This window comes from Stegodyphus dumicola, chromosome 6 (assembly GCF_044657685.1).
Source record: "Stegodyphus dumicola isolate Sdum_Otavi_A_Nest chromosome 6, ASM4465768v1".
Taxonomy (NCBI): domain Eukaryota; kingdom Metazoa; phylum Arthropoda; class Arachnida; order Araneae; family Eresidae; genus Stegodyphus; species Stegodyphus dumicola.
In genome coordinates, this window is record NC_140773.1 from 100,645,878 (window position 1) to 100,669,233 (window position 23,356).

The 23,356-nt window shown below is 29.6% G+C and overlaps 1 protein-coding gene across 2 annotated transcripts in view; it reads left to right on the forward strand.

Moving 5' to 3' along the window:
* The window catches only part of rod (kinetochore component rough deal), a 328,458-nt gene that overhangs the window by 171,833 nt on the left and 133,269 nt on the right, over positions 1-23,356 (forward strand). For both annotated transcript variants that reach the window (XR_015041682.1, XM_085818707.1), the window contains exons 26-29: positions 6,404-6,603; positions 20,984-21,089; positions 21,186-21,323; positions 21,698-21,820. Coding sequence is in view for 1 of the 2 variants with exons in the window: in XM_085818707.1 (XP_085674833.1) it covers positions 6,404-6,603; positions 20,984-21,089; positions 21,186-21,323; positions 21,698-21,820 (567 nt within the window). In the remaining variant the exon portion in view is untranslated. The remainder of the gene's footprint in view (positions 1-6,403; positions 6,604-20,983; positions 21,090-21,185; positions 21,324-21,697; positions 21,821-23,356) is intronic.

Below are 23,356 nucleotides of genomic sequence, written 5' to 3' on the forward strand. Positions count from 1 at the left end.
ATGGTGGTTAAGTATTTTTGATGCTAAGTCATCTGTTTCTAACTGGTCTTCTGTTTGTTTAATTATTATTATTATTGCATTTATTTTTGGAGTGACTAATGTGATCAATTTTTTAATTCTGTTGTTTATTGTTTTAGATCCTTTAGTTGTTATTGTTTCTATTTGTGAGTTTATTTCAAAATACGTTATTTTTATGATCTGAGATTCCTTCATCTTCTAGAACTTTCCATTCTTCCATTTTGTTTGCAAAACCATTATACACAATTGTAAGATAGGGCCAACCTTTTCCTGTTCTTGTTTCAAATGCTATTTTTTAAGTCACCTCCAATAATACGAGGGATGATTGGAAATCTATTTATTTTGGATTTTAACTGATCTAAATTGGTGAAAATATTTTCGTTGGGATATATAACTGGAAGTTATATATTTCAATGAAATTATTCTAATTAATTGTTGTTAATTGTTTTTTTGTAATATTGACAGCTGTTGTAATGATGTCTTTTGATGAGATTGATGGATACCAGTTTTTATTATTGCAAGTTATAGCTGATCTAACTGAAATGAGATTATTTTCTTGATGTTAACACTTAATTAGATGTGTTGACAGATGTGTTGTTTTCTCTCTCTTTCTCAGTTTCCAGGCATTTTTAAGAGAATTAAATAAACATGTATTTATGGTTTTAAAGCTTTTCACTTTTATTAAATTAACACTATTTTGGATTTTATTAGCATGTTAAAGAATTCCAAAGTTTACGAAGTTATTTATTTACATGTCTATGCATAAAATGAAAAATAACACAGTGTAATGAAAATTCAAGCAGAAACACAATTCTACATGGCTTCTCCTGGAAATCCAGAAAAGAAAAACAAGTTTACATGCCCTGTCCTTTAAGTGTTAAGATATACGCTCCAGTTAGATGGGATTACATTCATTTTCCCTTTTGTAAAGTAGATAAGTATTACATCAGTTTATTTATTAATTATGAACAATTGATGTCAGCTGTCGAGTTTTAGCAGTTTGAGCTTTTATAAAGTAATTTGAATGAATTTAATCACATTGCTTGATTGCTTTAAAAGTGTTATGGGATTGAGGGGTATTCATTGTTCATGATTATAATTTGAGTGTTGTAATTTTTTAATTTTCAATATCGTAGTCACTACAATCTTTTTTTTTTTTTTTTAATTTATTTATTTCTTGGTAGTACATTGAACAGTTAGGAGCATATGTAGCATGATGAACATTTATGTCATAGTTATTGGCACTGTTATGAAGATCACAGTTTATGCAATGTGGTCTCTGAGCCATACATTTTTTTATATTGTACTTTTCATCACAAACAGTTTGGCTGTTGGAGACAGTTTCTAGCTGAGTGATTAAATTCTTGACAATTGTAGTGTCTACATGCTCTGAAGAATTCCATACTGCGGTGTTCTCTTCATTCAATCAAGAACTGTCTACATTCTATTTTAATGTTCTGGGAGTATAGTCAACCATCTGTTTTAATTTGAAATTCTATTTATCAATAATTTTGAATGATACTGTAAATTCTGCTTTGGAGACTGGAAAATGCTCCATTATTGCATATTCTATTCTTTCCACTGATGTGACATGTATATTTTTATTTGCACATTTTAGATTTCTTTTCTATGGGATTTTTGTACTAAACATTTCTTTGATATTATGATTATTATCTAAGATTTGCTGTAAGTTTCTAATTTTTTTTTGCACTGCTGCATGAAACTACTAATCCTCTTTTCTGCTAATCTGAAACTTAGAATTAGGCAAAAAAGCAGCCTTAGCTTGGCATAGATGTTTTCTGAGAATTTTTATTTTGTGGAAAAAATTTCTGCAGAATTTCTTTTTTTCCTTTTGAAGAAGAGGGACATGTGTCTGATCCATTCTCACAATTAATAATAGAATTATTGAAAATCTGCATCAAACTAAGTTTCTTTTCTTTCCACACCCCTTTTTTTTTCTTAATTTGAAATGATTGTCTAAAATCAAAGACAAGCTGTTTGTCGACTTAATTTGTTCATCTCTACATATAATAAAAGAAAGAGTCTGTCTGTGTGTGTCTTTCGTTCTCGCTGCGCATAAGCTAATAGACCCATGGCTACAAAATTTGGTACATAAGTGCATCTAGACAAGAGCTTTGTTCTAAAAAAGTTTATTTTTAAAAATGTGCAGTTTCTTTTTCTTTGATTTTTGGACACGTTAAACTTTTGTCTTGCGACTGCTTTTACAAAAAGAATTTTGGAAAAATGGTAATATTTTGTATTTAAAAAAATTTTTTTAAATGATGTTTCTGAGTACACTTCTCACATCTCACATCTTTAAAAATGTGATTTTGGCAACAATTTTCCTTTCTTATTGTTGATAAATTTTTGATGAAATCGCATCATTTTGAATAGTTTCTTTTAGAAATATGGGTTTGGCAACAATTTTTCATCGTATTTCTTATGTAACTGTTTTTAAGAGATTGGCATATTTCATTGTCGTTTTTTATATATATAATACATTTTTATTGATTTGTTTTTGATAAAGTTGTTTTGCAGAGTAAAATTATGCATGATTTTTTTTTTTTTTTTTGTTTGTTTTTTGAGTTTCTTTCATGTTATTTTTTGCTTATTTCACTGTTTGGGAGATATTAAAAAGTTTTGCATGTTTTTTTTCTTCATTGGAAAGTTGGTTAATTTTTTTATTAAATGTTCTGAATATTAAATTCTAAATATTAAATTAAATGTTTATTAAAGTTAAATGGCTGCGATGTGACTGCTGACACATTTTCTCAGAAGATTCCTAAAGTATCATAACATTTCAATATTTCAGAAAAAGAATCATTCAAAGTATCGAGTAAGAAACTGTTAAAAAAATTAAAATTTTATTGTAGAATTTTTATATAATTTTTTATGTAGTTATGGTGGTGGTTAAGAAGGGGGACATAAATTATGCTTTAACAAATGTTTAATACACATCTCATGCAATCAGTTTGCTAAAAATTCAAGATGTATATGTTTTTCTGGAGATATATCAGGGCCGTATGCAAGGGAAGGTTGGAATCTTAACAAAAAGAAAAAAGTTGGAAGAACTCACGCGGCCATCGGTCCCAGGTGTGCCTTTTAGGCATTTTTCCGGTATGTTTAAAAGTCAGACGAAGGCTGGCCGCATAGTGGCTAGTTCATTATATTTCTCTGTCACTTGGAAAATTTTATTATCAAGTTTGAACTTATTTGGCAACTTTATTCCAGTTTAAATAATTTATTCTGTAATATTTTGATCATGTTAATGGAGTTGTTGATCATAATAAGCTGTTTATTTTCCATGTTTTCATTTCCGAATGGGCAGGCGTTCGACAATTCAATAACAATATCCAAATGATAATATTAAACTCCAAACACATTAACCTTTTGAAGACGGGATGTCCATTATAGTGGCCATAGAGTCCTCTCTTTGAAAAGACGGGGTTGTCCACTTTAGTGGCCATGTCTTTTTCCCGCATTTTCCAGGCTGAAAAGTGGGGTGAAATGTCACATTTGACGTCCCTGAGGTTTTAACCACTTATCTCTTTCAAAGATCTTCCTTTTTTGACATAGATGCACCCCTCTGAGAATCCAATAAACTACACACAAGAATCTTTGTTGCAAATAGGAGGTCATTTCTTAAAGGGGGAAAGCATTCGGTTCAAGATTCCCCTTCCTTTGGTAGCTTTTACTGCTAACAAAGCCCCGGCCTCAAAAGGTTAAATGGCATCTGCTGTCTCCCTGGTGGTGCTTTTAATATCCTGCTACTGACTGAGGAAAAGTAGTTTATGCAGATTTTCTGTTATAGTCTCTTTGCCTTATTTTCTCTAAAATTAAAATTTTAAGCTAATTTTTAAGTTTGTCAGTAAATTTTTAAAATTAAAATTTGATTTTAGGTTTACTATACTTAATTTACCTATTTCCTTTTATAGAGCACTATATTTTCTGCTCTTAGCATATTTCAGATTTAGGGGTAGGCTAATAATTCCCATAGGGTTTTTTCCAACCCCTTGAATTTTATATTTGTTAATTTTAGTTCCATTTCAATTATTTAAATTGCAGAAAACTGTGGATAAAGAAAACTGAAATATAAAAAATAAAAAATAACTTATTAATTAATTATTAATTACTTTACCACATGACTTCCTTGTACGGAATATTAAATTATATGCATTTTTTCTTGCATTTCATTTAAACTTATTGGATTGAATTAAATCTACTTCACCGACAGCGCATAAACCACAACAGAATAAATGCATTCTTTAATATTCACTCTAGTATTTGTTTCCCATAGCAACACTCTGGTGCTAGATTCACTTAACAGGATTAATAATTATATAACAGTTAACTTATATAATAATTATATAACAGAAACTAAGTTAACTGTTATATATCCAATAATTATAAAACAGTTAACTTATATATTTCGTTCATATTATAACTCATAATGCACAAAATTTATATCATTTAAAGAATAGAATTATCTAAGCATTGCCACATGTTCTATTCAAATACTATAATAAAGGCTAGAATGATGTATAAAAGAAATTAAGCAAACAAAAAAGAAACAGTTTTTCACATACGATTGAGTATTTCTCATTTAATTAATTCAGTTCTCACTTCGCGAGAAGGCAAAAATACATAAAAACTCAAAATATCTATATTAAAAATTATGAAGTAAATCTTAAATACTTATCTCCTTGAAAAAATTCCAGAAAGAAAGAAGCATGATTTACTTGGCAATAATAAATGAATGCGTTATCTTTGTTGTTGCGAAGCTAAGTTTCTCTAGATTGGCAACAAATCCACTAGTCTCCTGTTTCAAATGTAAACATCAATGGCCGCCATTAAAAAAAGGCTTAGCGGCACTTAGACAACTTTAAAATTGTTGATAATTCTAAAAATATTGCATACAGATTTACTAAAGACATAAAAATCTTAACCGGAAGATAAAAACAACATAATGCAATCATTTTTAAAGCAAAAAATGTACAATTTACAAACATATAAGAGTAAAGAAACTGAGATCACTGAGCCGGGTAACAGAGTGGATATATATATAAATATATTTATATACTTTTGGTGCGGCCGATTGCAACCAAAATACGAGATGCACATCTACATGTTATAGCAGTCCTATATACAAAATTTCAACATTCTGAGGCTACTCGTTTTTGAGTTATGCGAGATACGTACGTACGCACGTACGTACATACGTTCGTACAGACACCATGAAAAATTCTCTTCAGAATTAATTTTAAAGCAGTTTTATAAATTTTTTGAAGGAAAAGAGTAGTTTATTCTGTCCTTATGTACAGATATCACGCAAAAACATCGTTAAATATACATTTTAATAGGAATGAAATAATAAACAAAAGCATTTAGAAATAATATAAGTGGTTTAAAAAATACATAAAACCAAGGCAGTTGACGGGAGATGGAGACACCATCATTATAAATAATATTCTAATTTATGACTATTACACTGATTTTTGTTGCCTTAACAGCTCTAACAATCATTATTTGACATGCTGTTTTAACTCAGTGTCTGATCAGTTAGAAGCTAAAGAGCTTGGAGAATAATGCTATATTTATAAACTAGCTGAAATACCTAATCTATGTCTGGGTGGTGAGCATTTAATTCCTTCAGCAATTAGCGATTGCTAGCATTTAAGAGGCATAATTTAAATAGTTCAGTTATACATATTGTATTTATAATTTAAATATTATATTTAAAAAATGTATAATTAAAAGTACTTATGAGATAAAAAAGTGAATAAGAGAAACAATTAAAAATTTATTCACAGTGCAAAAGGTGCAGCCTAAACACATAAAGTGATGAGACTACTAACATTTCTGGTTCTCTGCTTCGAGTGAGCTACATCTTTACTCCTGGATGGGGAGCATTTATCGACTCCTCCCTGTCCACACTCCACCACCACATCTTCCTTCTCAGTCAGTTTTATCCCCTCACTCCTCTGTCCCTGCAATGACTTGTATTGATGATTGATAATACACTGTACCTATTGCGCTATATTATAAACAGTTATATTTATTTATGTTCTCAGGTATAATGGTCACTTTTAGAAATTGTCATGTAGGTAAAGTGGTTACCAATTCATCCCCATGTGTTCACTGTATTTTTTAATAAACAGAAATAACTTTATTTAATTAACTTATAAGGATAAATAAATACTTTTCATGTAAAATTGTTATAAATTTAAATAAAATAATCAAAACTGGCATGTTTTATGCTTTTTAAAACTATTTCAATCTGTAACCAGAATTTGAGTTAATTTGTTATCTGTTTAAATTCTGATGTAATATTAAGGTACTTATGTTGCAATAAATTTATACATATATATATATATTTTAACTATAGAACACGCTTGAATCAAATATTATGTGGTGGTGTTACGAAGAGGCTCCCTGGGAAGAACGGCTAATTGCTGTTACTCAATGCATTCGAGATTCTAGCAGGAGGATGAGCGCTGCACGTTTAGTTGTATCTCAGGCTCCTGTGCCATGGTCTGAAGCAATAAAAAATTTAATTAAAGAAGGTTTAGATTTGCATGATCATTGGTAAGCAGTTTCTGAAAATTTTACTGGACTGTTTGTTTTTTATTTCCAAAACGTAATTGGCATGCATATACTTTGAGAACCTTTTAAAGATAAGAGAATTTTTTTTTTTTTTTTTTTTTTTTTTTTTTTTTTTTAAATACTTGAATTTTGCCATCACTTTTATCTAACTTTCTTTAAATATTGCCTATGAAGAGATGCATTTTTTCTGTTGAATTAGAAAATATAAGAGATTAAAAGTATAAAAAAGTTGTCAGAAATTTTTACTTAGAGAAAAGTTTTTCAAGGCTGAACATAAGAAAATTTAAGTCAAAATAAGTACAGTACAAAGTCTGAAATCTTTATGTCTAATATCTGGAATGATCTGATATGTGAACCTCTAGACCACTACCAACCTTCTTCAAACTAATAATAATATTAATAATAATAATAATGGTGCTGCTACTAAAACTAATATTGGCACCTAATTACCAATTTTCTTGTAACCATGCATCAACTCTGTTTCCTTAGTGTTATAGCAGCTATTTTTTCTTATGTGCTATTATTTTCCTTGAATTTAATCTGATTGAAACTTCTTAGTTTAGTGATTGAGAGTCATGTAATTAGTAGTACTGCAAGTCACGCATTTTGTCCATATTTTGAATTATTAGAATTTTAAATGCCATTGATCGACATATGGTTTTTGTTAGCTGGTTCTAATTAATCATTGGGCTCACCAACGGCCAAGTGGTAAATACGCTGAACACTGGTAGTTCAGTCCAAGGTTCGAATCCTGCAAATGGGCTGGATGCATGGGCATTTTCGTGGTTTTCCCCATGTGTGACGTGTATACAAGCCAGTTTCCCTTAAAAAGTCCTCCACGAAGGCATCCCTCCCTTCAGGTCGATAGCCCTCGTGTGCTTTGCCATAATTAAAATAATCCAATCCATCTACTTAATCATTGTCCTGTCATTTACTCAAAGATAAATACTTCTTTTTTCATGATTTAGAGTGAAAGTATAAGGCGACTATAATTGATTGGCGTATGAATGAAGATTGAATTAATTCTCGTTATGAATGTCATGTTTCTACAGAAGATATGCATCTGGTCGAGCTTAAGGATCAATTGAACAGCTATGAGTGGGCTTACCATGAGAAAGGTGCTTGAAACTTGAGCTCATACCAACACCATTCAGGGCATGCAGAACTACATTAAGCGGAGTTTTTGCAAGCAGGTTCTTCTGCATTTGTTGGATGACATTTTGTATTCCTACTTTATAGAGTTTATATAGTGTCACCAATACCAGGATCAGGAGAAGGAGGATCAGTTCCGGGACTATGTGATTTGCATTATGTAGGTGCAGCAATTATCCAATGGTAATGATAAGATGTAGCTAAGAATGCACGAGGTGAATACTTTGTTGTTTCTGAAATGTACCTTTCCGGCGTTGTTTTGGATGACAGCCATCTTGGAAATGCTTTTTTTTTTGGTGCATGTAAACTTTTACTAATTGATAATGGCCAGGATCACACTTTCAGTCTTTGAATGGTTATGGGGGGTTATCATTTTCTCTCTGACCTAAGTGAAGCCCCAGTATTATCATGTGTACATGCCATCTTATTAAATTCATACTAATGATCTGAAATTTAGAAATTTCTGAAATCTAAAGTTATCAGTGTCTCATTGATTCCGGATCTCAGACTTTGTATTGAATAAAGCAGTAATTCCTGATATTATGGAAAGTCATTTGTCAGAAAGTATTCCAGATGTTTAGTTTTGGAGGAAGTTTTAAAAATATGAGCTCTTTTTTTTTTTTTTTTTTTTTCCACTGAAAGTTTAAACAAATGATTTTACCAGTAATTGTAGAAAAGGGAAGTAACGGTTATATAAATTAAATGTTATAAAAATTATTTAAGCATGCATTATGCTATGTCAGTGAATAATAAGTTTTTTGAGAGGGCATACCTATAGATCTTTGTTATATGTAATCAGAAAGAGTACTGTTTTTATACTGTGTTAGGCATGTGGTTAACCACATGTCTATAAAAAATAGGCGAAATGTTTTGACACCTGTCACCTATGTGCTTAACTTAGGGTTAATACTGTATTGTTTAAAATAAATTCAGAATCAAACAGAATTTGCTTAACAAATGTATTAAAAAACTGAACAAAAACAAATTAATAAATTATTTTGTTATTATATATTTTTCTTAAATGAAAAGACGTGTTCTTACTTAAAGGAAAATGTATATAACATAGCTTTGTCTCTGCAAATAGTAATCATTATTTAGGAATATGAATATTTTTTGGAGAATCTAGGATAAAGAATTTCTTCACTAATTTCTCAGTATGTTGTTTATTAAGTGCTGAGCCATTGTTTTTATTCTTTCTATTTAATTTCTCCAATTTTTTAATTAAACTGCCTTAAAGAAATTTGGAAATACAGTTATTTTAATAACTTTAGATTAAAAAAGATTTGACATATTTATGTGATTTTCTGTTTAGCTCAGAAATGCTCAAAGAATCTAAAGATACAATTTTCAGTTTAGAAGAACAGGATCTTTAAACTAGACTAATCTGCTTTATTATGTTACAGTCTTGAAGATGTTTATGCAGCATTAATCAGTGACCCATGATGAATTAATAAACTTCATGAATTATATATTTAGAAGGTTGCAGTTTATCTATAAATTAAAAAATATTTTAAGCTTCTTCATTCAAGAAGGTAGTTGTTAATGGAATTTAATTTTAGAAATGGCAGTGAAGAATTCTTGGTATGTTTGTGACATAAATTTTAACATTTTTAATAGTTAGTTTGTTAATTAGCCATACAGTAAGACCCCACTTAACACGGGGTATACGTTCCATCAAAGTAGAGCGTAATATGAAACAGCATTAAATGAGGTTATCTCATCATGTAAATAATGGGGTTAGGGAAAGATGGGTAGAAAATTGGTCAAGTATTTTACCGTTAAATTTATTAATTATGTTTTTATAACAATAAAGCAAAAATTTATTTCTTACAAATATAGAAACATAATAAACGAATATACATATAAAAATAAATAAAATTCTAAGTCAGTATGCTTAAATTTCAGATCATTCAGTCTCTTCTGTATTTCCAATTTTCTGCCTTTTTTATCAAGAAGGTATCTAATGTAATTTGCATTTTTCTTTTGTGCTCTGTAAGGAGTTGTTGGTAAGTGCATAAGGCATCCATAACACTGAACTCCTGTCAAAATTTGGGTCATTTTCAATAAATTGTTTCATAATTTCTGCTATAGGGGTCAAACTGGTTTTTAGAAACGCTGTTAAAAGTTCTTTTTTCTCTTCTTCAGAATATTTTTGTGTTCTTCTTGGTCCGCTAATTCTTTGAGCTCATCATTAGATAGACTTGCTGCTGTTTCTTGCACTATTTCTTCGACATCTTCCACATTTACCTCATCTAAACCGGTTTGTTTCGCTAATTCCACTATTTGATTTATATTGACAGAGTGTCCAGTACCACCACCCTTGTTTAGATCTGGCTAAATGTTCTTCCACACCCCTTTCAAACATTTTTCTGTTACCTCATTCCAAGAAAGGTTTATGTTTTCTACAGCATTCATAATATTGTAGTTTTCCAAAACTCTCTTATTGATTGTTTCTCTTCTCCATCTGTTTTTTCAAACATCTGTCTAAATGTTCGCCGCAGGTAAAAAGCCTTGATCCTTTGGTTGGATTAAGGCACTTGTGTTAGGCAGCAAAAAAACCACTCCGACTGGAATGCATGTTATTAAGTCAGATAAATTCGTTGGATGGCTTGGAGCATTATCAATTAAAAGTAATGCTCTTGATTCAAGTTTTTTAATTTTGCAGTAGCGTTTAACAGACAGGCAAAAATATTCAGTGAACCAATTCTGGAAAATTTTTATAGTTATTCATGATTTTTTATTAGACTCCCAAATTACAGGTAAAGTGGATTTGGATATTCCTTTCATCACTCTTGGGTTTTTGGAATGGTAAACAAATAGTGGTTAATTTATTTCTCTGCTTGTATTACCACCCAGGAGAAATGTTAAGTGATCTTTTGCAGCTTTAAATCCTGGTGCTGTTTTTCTTCACGGGATAAAAATGCTTGTTTTGGCATTCTTTTCCAAAATAGGCCTGTTTCATCAACATTAAAAATAATTCTGGAGGATAGTTTCCTCATCCAATTATTGTTTTTAATGCCGTTGGGAATTCAGTCGCCGCTTTCGTATCACCACTTGCTGCTTCTCCTGTAATCTGTACATTATGAAGATTATTTCGATGTTTAGATCTATTAAACCATCCTCGACTTGCAACAAAAGTTTCAATTGTGTCACTTGCCTCAACCTGGATGTAATTAAAAATTCTTCTTGCTTTTTCCATTATAATAGATTGGCTTAATGGCATATTGTGTTCAATTTCGTCATCAATCCGTATAGATAGTTGTTTTTCCATTTCGTCTATTGTATTATTTTTAGAATGCGTAATTCTAGTTGCAGAGCTTTTCGTAGTTGCAGTTGCCGATGACAGTATTTTTTCTTTATTCTTAAGAATAGTCCTTATTGTTGAAGTTGCCAAATTTAATGCAGCACCAGTTTGAGATTGACGTTCACCAGTACCTAATCTAATCACTTGCATTTTAGTTTCTAGCTAAATTCTTTTTCTTGTTGCTTTATTTTCGTGTTTTTTATTATCACCCATGATAAAACCTAAAAATAATAATATTTGTCACTATATCAATTGTTATATTATATAAATTTAAACTTACAATAACGTCAACAAATGTTTGAAATGATAAAAATATGTTCGTATAACACCGCAGGAAAGAAGAAACACAGATAAACTGCCTCGGATATCGGGAAGCATAACGCTGCGTGCAATTTCTGAGAATCCCACAATTTAAATAAAAGAGCGTTGAACCGAAACAGTGCTGAACGAAACAGCGTTAAGCGGGGTCTTACTGTATTATGTTATTATTATTTATTTAATATTTTATGTATGCCAAAATCTGCAAAAGCTATAATCTAATACATGCTTCCATAAAAGATATTTTTAGAAAAGACGCTTACTCTTTAAGAAAACATAGATAAATCATAAAAATACAAATACAGCTATTCCATTTCACTATTGACATAAAAGTTCAGAACTTATCTGTAAGTGTTTCACAGTTAGTTATTTTCTTATTAGTTGTAGTTTAACTACCACTAGTATTATTATCTAATTAAATTTCAGTAATATTTCAAAAACTGTCATAGAAGAATACATTTTTAATTTTAAGAAACTAAATAATAATTAAGTTTCTAAATAAAATACATGATTAATTTTGGAACAAAAGATAACCTTATATATAAGTGTATTGAATTATATGAAAAAGTCAACTTGATATGATATTACCTCTAAATATTGGTTTTTCCACTTGTAAATTATCGTGAAAAGATTAACATGTTTATTAGTGTAGAAATTGATGTAAGTAACATATCAACCAAGTACTTTAATGCAACACTTATCAAATGCCTGGTCATGACCCTGCACTGGATCATGAAAACAAAACACTGGGTTGCAGATAAATTTAACAAAATTACTAACCTAACATGTTACATTAACATGAAACTATATTATAATTTGATAGTAGATGACATTAATATTTAATAATTTAATTTCTTTCTATATGATATATGATACTGAAACATACAGCTTATTAATTTTATTTCTTAGTATAGTTTTTATTTTAATGTTATCTGCAGTGCCACCAAAATTTAATTAGGTTTTTCTAGAGCAGTGATTCTCTACCTTTTTTGTCACGGCACACTTTTAACAATTTCAAAATTTGGCGGAACACAAAGAAAAAGGTAAGTTTAAAAGTGTTTACGTACCTATAATAAACAGTGTAAAATAGTTTATGATAATAATTTTGAATGTAAAGTAAAATAATTACTACAAAAACAGAAGCATGTTATATTAAGGTATTAATTACAAGTTAATAATAAGAATACTTTTAGTAAGAAATTTGAGCTTGATGTTTTTCGATAATTGTATTTATATTTGGTCATAAAAATGACAATGCTACTCTCATATCGTCTTCTACATTTCACAGATTCAATCTTTTTTTTTTTTTTTTTTTTTGTTTTTGTGTTGGTTAATACTGAAAATCCGAATTCACACAAATAAGATGTAGAAAACTGGAATAATAATTTTAAAGCCTTTTTGGCCATCATGGGATAATCACATCTAATATTAGTACAAAATGAATTAACTGATTCTTCCGAATATTTTAAAATTATATCTCGATTTTTACAAAGTGAAATTAGTTCTTCCTCTTCATTCAACGTTAATTTAAATGCATAAGTATTCGGCATCTGGATATCACAATTGGCGCGCTTATTAATGTCTAAAAACTTAATTTTGCCAATTCTCATGTGTACCGTATACTAAGATTACTATATACCATTATAATATCCATTATAATTTTGACTATATGCATTTCCAAAATTTGGCGGCACACTTTAAGAGTTTGGCAGCACATTCAGAAGTACCACTTCACAGTGGTTGAGAATCACTGGTCTAGAGTATAGCAGCAGATCGAACCAATGCATTTATATGAGAATAATGACCGAGTCTAGACTAGAGGGGGAAAGCATTGCTAGGATATACTGCTGGATTTCAGTAAACTTTTAATAGGGATGCAACTTTATTTGCACTGTCAAGGATTATTTGCTAGTAATCAGTTCAGATACTGCATACATTTTTCAGTACTTATTTACTATTAATTATAATGTTATATCGTACCTAATTATCAATGGATAAATGGATAACAGCAGCAACAACAACTACAAAAATATGTGATGGTTATAAATGATTAAATGATGTTAAGACAGAAAGAGTTCTTATTGATGATACTAATAATAAACAGTTAAGTGATGTTCAGCAAACCGTGAATTTTCAGAATGGCATTAACAAATGGCTGCATGAGATGTGGTCCATTACATATATAAAAAAGAAGAAAAATCCTAGATTTGGCAGTATTTTGATGATTATATAAAACTCGGTTTCATGATAGGTGCTGATGACAAAACATTGTGTGTTATTTGTTATACACTTATCAAATGAGTCTGTGAGTTGTCCTTCAGAGTTGAAGCAGCACTTAGAATTAAAACATCTGAACTAATTGGCTATAAGAAGCTGATAGATTTCTTTATAAATAAGAAGAAAGAATTAATAATAGCTAGTAAACAGACTATGCTTTCGAATATTTCTCAAGGGTCTTTACTGAAAATCTAGTTATGGCTTCTTATGAAATAGCCTAATTAATTGCTTAAACGGGATATTCTCATAGTGTTGCAGAAAAGTTAATATTTCCTGCAATGAAAATGTTGGCATCCCATATATATATATATATATATATAGTATGTATGTATATATATATAGTATGTATGTATATATATATAGTATGTATGTGTATATATATATATATATACACACACACACACACACACATATATATATATATACATATATATATGAGATAAAAGGCAGCAGAATCAGATAAATATGTTATTTCTCTCCAATAGCACAGTGAAGCATATTGTGGAAATAGCTGAGCTGATAATGTGGAAGAAACTATTATACTTCACTTAAAATAGTGCAATTCTTTTATCTCTTCAGCTCGATGAAAGTATAGACATATAAGAAAATGTCAGTTTAATGTGTTTTTAAGGATATGATTTTGAGAATATATCTAGTGAAAAATTTCTATTTGGGAAACCACTGAATCCATTATGACAGAAGAAATTTTTAACTTTATTGATACTTACATCAGTTAGAATGACATTGACTGGAAAAAATGTATGGGACTGAACAGTGATCCAATTAAAGATTTAACTTAAATACATTAAAAAAAAATGTCTTTCCATATTTTAAAAATAGATTTTGTTAATGATACTCATAGGAACTTAGTTACTGAAGAAGAAATTATATGTCTATGGAATTAAAGAGAAAGTATTAGCGCAAAAAACAAAACAACTTAAACAACTTACAGTGAAAGAAATGTCTTCATTATTTCATAAACCACGATTTCATATTTTTAATTTTATAATTTCTACATGCCCATCTTAGTAGATTTAAAATGATCTAATATCTGGAAAAATCCCTAATCCGGGATCGCCAAAGTTCCGACAAATCAGACTTTGTGCTGTATAATATACTAGAATTTTTCGTCTACTTTTGTAAGATTTCAGACTAGCGAGCAATAGCATGGATATATAAGAAATGTCTTGTAATGTTGGTACAGGGTTAGCAGTAGAGGTTATTTTTAACCTTTGAAAGTTGTGTTTAAATGTATGTGCTGCAAATAATCATTAGACTACTTAAAATCTCTCATAATAAATCATACCTAAGCTAGAGCTATGTCTATTTTTCTTACATAAGATGTAACACAGTAGGATCTTTCTAATACTTTTGTTAGTTTCTACGTTGCAATCATGGGTATGAGAAACTGTGATTAATACTTCATCCTGCTGTATTGATAGGAGCGGGAAATGAAGAAGTAAAAAAAAAAAAAAAAATAGTATGTGGATATTTATATTTAACATAATTTAAATTGAATGTTACAGTAAAAATCGACATTAGATAGCTCTTTTAATATTGAATTAATTTCAATAATAGAAAACTGACCTTATGCCATGTTTTTAGAAGTGACTACATGATTATCTTTTCAATATCTGGTTACATGTCTATATTTCCAGTTTAAGAAATATATCAAATAAAGTAGGCATTTATGGTGTCACTTTTGTTTAAACCATAACTTTTACTAAAATTATACATAGCTTAATTTACAGGGGCTCCCATGTGGAAGAACTTTGTGAACGAGAAAAATGCTTTTCTTGGCAAATACTTTCTTAGCTTTTTTTTTTTTTTTTTTTTTTTTTAACTCTCTGTCTTTCGCTATGAAAATTGAACATGATCATTAATTGAAATTTTTATAGAACTGCAGATATTCTTAAAGGCAGCAGTGCATATTTAGTTTGTGCATATAATTTTCTATATTAAACAGAAAAAATGCTTTTCTTAGCAAATACTTTCTTCTTCTTCTTCTTTTTTTTTTCTTTTTCTTCCTTTTTTTTTTTTTTTTTTTTTAAACTCTCTGTCTTTTACTATGAAAATTGCACATGATCATTAATTGAAATTTTTATAGAACTGCAGATATTCTTAAAGGCAGCAGTGTATATTTAGTTTGTGCATATAATTTTCTATATTAAACAGGTGCAAAATTACAAGATGTATATTTCATATTAATTCTTTTATAATAGAAAAATATTAATTTAAAAGTAATGATTTTAACCTGTAATTTGCAGAAATGTTTAAAGCTGAAATTTTGTATTTAATATAATTAATTTTTATATGATCCTTAAAAGCACTTCTTTTATCTCATGTGACAGTTATTTTAAATCCTATAATTTTGACAAATGTTTCAGGGTCAATTTTATATATTTAGCACACACCCAACCTCCCCCAAATATCTCTCATAAGATAAGAACAAAGTATTATTTAGAACTTACTTTGTAGACACAGCATAAAAAATTTCATGTCCAGAAAGTGTCACAGTCTGGAAAACTTACATTATTTTATTCATTTTCTAAACTGGAATGGGCTTATGACCAATTGTTTGAAAGTTATTTAATCATGCAGTTTGAAACACATTGTATAGTAGTGATTCCCAAAGTATGAGTTATGGTCTACTGTTGTGTTATTAAAAAAAGTTTTGAATTTTTATTTATTTTGTTATTAGCCTAGAAGGGCTATAAGTCTGGAAACAGCATTTTGCGTGGAATCCCTATAAATGGCTATATCGCTTTTCAAATTGTTACCACCAAATATTATTCCCCTGTATTATATTAAAAGAAATTAAGTAATGAAGAATCTGCATGAATGTATGTATGTTTCTCACATTATGAAAAAACAATGATACCTAGAGCCATCAAATTTTGAATAATTTAGTCCTCCACCCAAATATAGGCACCTGAAAGCCTGAATCTTGAGCTTCGAATTATTTTTAAATTATTTGCTAATAATTTTATGTATGTATATACATTACAATTGTTTCATTGCATTCAGTGTCTTCTGGGACAATTTCCTCCCCTCCCTTCTTTTTCAGCAGCTCTCAATAAATTGACACATTAGGCATTGTACTTAGAAAACTAAAATGTAAAGAACACTCTTATATAGTATATCAGTTTCTCATAATGAAATCCCCAAATGCTGGCACTACATTCTGTGTTCAGTGATAAGCAAAATATGTTCTGCAAATATGTACCAGAAAATGTGTAATTTAAAAGCTATGAGGCATATCAGATGCGAAGGTTAGCTGTTATACTGATGCAGAATATTGTGAATCTGTTGGACAACATTCTCAGTATGCTCTTGAAATTCACAAAGTAAGGCTCTGAATGTTTAAAAGATTCCAGATAGGATGCTTGATGACAAGATGATTAAAAAGCAGCTAGCCTTTTCATCTTCTTGTTCCTGGTCTTCAATGCCCTGTAAATTGTAAACGTCATATTATGTTAATAAAACTAACCCAAAAAGGGTCTCAAAATGGGATTTTGCATTGGTTCTCTATATCTGGCATATCACTTTTGAAATTGCTGCCACTGAATATTACCACCCTTTGTTATTTTTAAAGAAATTTAATAATGAAAAATCTGCATATACATATGTATGTTCCTCACATTCTGGAAAAACGATTATGATCATAGCCACCAAATTTTGAATAATGTACTCCTCCACACGAACATATGCACATGGAAGCCCAAATTTTGAATTTCTTTTGTTATATAGTCTTTAATCCGGACTCGTTGGGACTTCAGCAATTCCGGATTATTGGTTTTTCCGGATTATAGATCATCAGTTTAAATCTGGTAAGATGGCATGCAGAAATTATAAAAATAAAAATATGAAACCGTAATTTATGAAATAAAGATTAATTTTGATCTAAAGGGTAAGAAAAGGAACACAACAACAACAACAACAACAACAACAAAAAGGCTTAATATTTATTTGTTTACTTTATTAAACATTTCTTTCAACGCGCGCATGTGTAAAGCATACATTACTGAAGGAATTATAAGCCGAATAAAATAAAAACATCTGCCCTGAAGATAAGGATAGTGCTGACAGATCATCATCCAGTTCAATGCACGCCGCAACGTTCCCCCCCCCCCCCCATCGCAGAGAAGCGTGAAATTGATAAACAGATTTCGAAATGTTTAGAGAAACAAAGGATATGTCTTTATCAATTTTTTTGCAGGAATTCCACTTTTTGTTTGATGGACATCGAAACATGCTTTCACTTTGTAGATCCTTTGGTAGCTCTAGAATCAAAAATTCTTTTTGACATAATCGAAAGCTCAAGCTTACTTTTATAAAATTGCTCTAACAGTCTGCAGCAAAAAATAATAAGCTGGATCCAATTAGAAGATTAAGGAACAATGCAATCTGCAACATTAACTGAAATAAATAATTAGATAATTTTAGCTTAGCTTATACTGTCCGTTATACATTAAACACGCATGTATAAACGTATTATGCACATGCGCAGAAAGTTTGTAGCTTTGAGGTCTGGATTAAAGACTTTTGACTGCATACAGTACAAAGTCTGTAATCCAGATGTCCATAATCTGGAATAATCTATAATCCAGGCCTCAAAGCTACAAACTTTGTGCACATGCGTAAAAGCATTATGCGTTTACACATGCGCATAATGCATTTATGCATGTGCGTTTATGTATAAGCTAGGCTAAAGTTATCTAAGGCATTTCAGTTAATGTTGAACATTGCGCTGTTCTAATTGGATCCGGCTTATTATTTTTTGCAGACTGTTAAGAACAATTAAAAAAAAATTAAGCTTGGACTTTCGATTATGTCAAAGAGAGTTTCTGATTTTGGAGCTGCCAAAGGATCTACAAAGCAAAAGCATGGTTCAATGTCCGTCAAACAAAAAATGGAATTACTGCAAAAAATGTATAAAGGCCTATTTGTCTCAAAATCATGCGAGAAGTATGGCATTGGAATGTCCACTATATAGGACAAAAGAAAAAGGAACTTTTTGAATTTTTTGTGGAAGCATCTTAAACAACTTACATTGAAAGAAATGTTTAATAAAGTAAACAAATAAATATTAAGTTTTTTTTTTTTTTTTTTTTTTTTGTAAATTTTGTTATCCTTTAGATCATAATTGTTCTTTATTTCATAAATTACGATTTCATATTTTTATATTTTTAATTGTATAATTTCTGCATGCTGTAATAAAACATGATGAGCCAAATGTAATGATGGAATGTGTGATCTATAAAGAAATATAAAATTGAAGTAACCTACCCCCAAAGGATGACACTTCATGTGAATTAAGTAATATTTATTATATCTTGACATCATAAAATTTTGAATTAATACAAGCATAAATTAAGTAAATATCGCCAGACAGAAGATTTGCAATCCTGATCATACAGCGGCAGAAAGAAGCAGTCTTACCATTTTGAAAGCTAACCTTTCGTACAAGAAATGCGTAATATTTCAATCAAAGTAAATCTCAGTCCATCATCTTTAAACAAAGTTTCATGATAAAAAAAGTCAAATTTTATAATGGAGGAAATTGAGTTGACTAGTTATTCCAATATATTTTTGAAGAAACACTAGGCAAATACTCGTATCATCAGGAGAGTGGAACATGTGCACATGAACTCCTTTCAAGGATATTTCAAGTCATAGAACATCATTAATTTACTACAGAAGTCAGTATCTAGATAATTTTAGTAGAATCTTCAGTACCAATTTCTTTACTCGGCGAAATACATTACTCTACACACAATATGGAGATGGCAGTCAAAAAAGAACGAAAAAAACAAACATGGCGCCCACGTCAGGCGGGGTTAAGACAGCCAGAAGAACGACCTACACCTTTGGAGCCCAACAGCTGAAGGAGGAGAAACCGGTTGTAGCCATGAATTTCGCTCTGTCTTTGAGTGGTCGCAGTGAACAGACTTGATGTTGAATAAATGTGGAGGCTTGCCTGCACACATGCCATCTTACCAGATTAAAATTGATGATCTATAATCCGGAATCGCCGAAGTCCCGACGAGTCCGGATTATGGACTTTGTACTGTATTTCGTATTTTATAAACCATGAATTTTTGATTAACAAACTCAGCAGCTGAAAGGAAGCAGTGGCAACACTGTTGAAAAAAAAAAAACATTTTTATCTCCAGCACGCAAGACTGTTGCCATTCAGAAAAATGTAAAATATTTATCTTTCAGTTTGAATTAACAAGCTCTGCTGTATGAAAGCAATGTGTTGCTGTGGCTGATAATAAAAAACTTTTATCTTCCACACACCAGCATGTTGCTATTCAGTAAAGCCTAAGATTCTTTCAAATTTAATCTGGAATATTACTAAGTTAATAAAATAAGCCCTTAAAAAGTAATAAGCACAGTTCTTAAGATTATTTTTTCCTATTTTTTAATGTGATTGATTTAAATCAACATGCATTAGAAACATGAGATGTCTGATTAAAAATATTCAGTATTTTTATGAATCTATAGGAACTGGACTCATTAAAATCATTATATCCTTTTTTTATGATAATTATTTTTGATGCCTGGCCATATGAGTGGCTAGTTTTTAAAGAAATAATATTTTAGATTTTGAAGAACAGCAATATTCCATAGTTTAATAAATAATATTAATATACTCATTCATCTATAGAATATAACAATACATATAGCAAGCTCTATCACTGTATTGTTAATCTAAAGATATGCTGTTTTTAAGTATATTGTGATTTTGCTGTTGAATTGAATTGAATCTAAGTGGCATAAGTGCAAAGAATGTGATATTTAATAAAAAGTTAACATATAAAAAGTTGGTAATAAAAAGAAAAAAAATTGGAGGGGGGTGCTAGTTTCTTACTAAGAAAACTGGATGTTGATATGATAAACTGAAAAATGACTGAAAAGAATATAAATATGTATGTCAGAACTTAACACTGCATTGTTCTAAATGTATGCTCCTTTATTTCATATTTTATAAAACGTGAATTTTTGATTAACAAACTCAGTAGCTGAAAGCAAGTTTTTAAGCATTTTTTGGTTTTGTTGGTGAACTGTATGTGATGTAAGTACGAAGAAAAGGGTGCTTAAATAAAAAAAAAAAAAAAAAAAAAAAAAAAAAAATCTATTAAAATCTGAAAACTTTTAGTCTTCTTTTAAAGTTATATTTATTTTGCTACTCTTTGGTCAAAATGCATTTTTGAAGTATTTGGGGATTTTAGTCTGGGGCATTCTGTGTAGTATCTATTTTTGTTTTATATACAGTTTGTTATCCTTTATTTTTTTTAATTTTAGGAAAAAAGAATTTCAAATGCAGTCAAAATTAGCTGGTCTTAAAGAAATTGTAATTAAATATAATTTAAAAAATTTTCCTATCAATGGGGATCAGGAGCCTGTTGATGTAAGTAAAATATATGTTGTAGTTGATTGATGTAGTTGTATTCAATACATTTAAGCTAGCATAAGTTTGAATTGAATTAATTGTATATTATTTCAGGGTCTTGTAAATCACATTTTTAAGGAAAACAGATCTTCAGCTCTTGAAGATGCAAAAAAAATAATTGCAGTGTATGATGAATCATTGGAGGGAGATGTTTATTTCAGATATTTAAGTTTTGCAATTAACCAAAATGAGGTATGTAGTGCTTCCTTTGAAATACTGTCTCTGTGTTTCATAAATTTTTTAATATTTTTTTGCTTTTCCCGTAACTATAAAATTTTTCAATCATTTGCACTCTTGTAAAGTTTAAAATATTTACTTCATTTCTAGAAATTTTTTTTTCTCTGTTGGTAATAAGTAACTTCAGTCTTTTTCCAAATCTAAAGTATAACTGTTTGTTGCTCAAAAGCAATGTAAATGAAATGAGATATTTTATCAGATTTTAAGTATCTGTTAAAAATTATGCAATTTATACAATGAACTGATATTTATGATGCAGAAAAAGCTCAGTAAAATATTTAATTACTTTTATTTCAATGTATTCATTCATATATTATTTAAATTTCCAGATTAATGAGAAGTTAGAAGTTTTATCAACTGTTCCTATAAAAGAAGCTATAGAATGTGCCCATAGACTATTGAAATATACTACTTTAAGCTTGGAAGATTCTTTATTGGATGTTAAAAATGAAGTATTAAATATTTTACATATCCTTACTCTTTTAATTCATTTATTGTGTGCCAAAGTAGTTTAATGTTTACATTTGTCTAAATTACAGCTATGTTTACTTATTTAATTGAGAGCTTACTTCAGTATGTCAGTGGTATTTTTGACCTTTTATCTATGTGTGTCACTTAAATTTTTAGCATTTTCATTTAAGCAGATAAATATGTACTTTTTTTTTTTTTTTTTTTTTTTTTTAAGACTGAATAAAGTAATTTAAAAGTTCCTGTTAATGCTATACCATATGTTTTTGAAACCATATTAGCATATTTTGGCTTATTTCTTTCCCTACACTTTTAGCTTCTACTAGGTGGAAGGGAATCAAATGATTGTGTACACCAAAAAGAAACATTCTGATATTTCACAACAAAATTAACCAAAAGCATATTATGATGAAAGAGCACAGCCTATGTTATTTTTTTAATTTTGTGATTAATTTTCCATCAATTTCTACAATATTTACAAAGATTTCTTTTAAATTAAAGAGATCTTTAAAAGAAGATTCTTTTTAAGTGAATTAAAGAGATCTTTGTAAAACATAAAAAGGAATTGTGGTACTTTTCTGTTAAAGCCATTCCATACATTTTTGCTACCATATTAGCATATTTTGTCTTATTTCTTTCCTTATGCCTTTACCTCAATATTTGATGGAATGGAGTCAAATGAATCAAAATGGAAGTCCTCATATTTCATGACAAAATTGATCCAAAACATATCATGATGAAAGAAAACAGCCTGTATTTTTATTATTTTTGTGTATAAGTTTTCACAAATTTCCACAATTTTGTCATGTTCACTGATTTTAATATTAGGATGAGATAATAAGGAACTAGCGCATGCTTCTCTTATAAAATTCCTTTAATCAACTGTTTTGTTGGGTTTTATTTGAAGAAAACTTTGATAAAATTAAACAAATGTTAATTTCTGACATCACAAGTACATTAATCACATGGCAGTAATGAAAGGATTGTGTGATCAAACAAACCATATTTCTGTTTGGACACCTGGGCAGAGATTTCAGTTTTGAATCATGTTTTAATTTTATAAGATGGTATTCTGATCACAGCCTTTTTTTTATTTTGAAAAATATTTGTTTCTGGAAGAAACAGGATTAGCTGCTTTTCATCGATGTCCGTTGAAAACATCGCAGAGAAAACAATGCAAGATGAAAACGTCACAGTACGAAACATCGAGGGAGAAAAGAAAGCAAAGAGAAAACATCCCAGTTCTAAAATATCATGGTCAAAAATAGAGTGGTTAAAAAACTTTGCAGTTTAAAAACATTGTGGTAAAAAATAAAGTACCGCACATGTGCATTTTCAGGTTTTAAAAGTTGTAAATGCATGGTTGCATAATGATTTGGAAGTGTAAGAAGGAAAGAGGGATTATTTTAATTCTATATTTCATATTTTTGAATGACCTAATAAATTTTTGATGAAAAAATAAGAATGAAACTTAAGCATTTAAAAATTGAAAATGAGTAGAAAATTAATGCAACTTATAG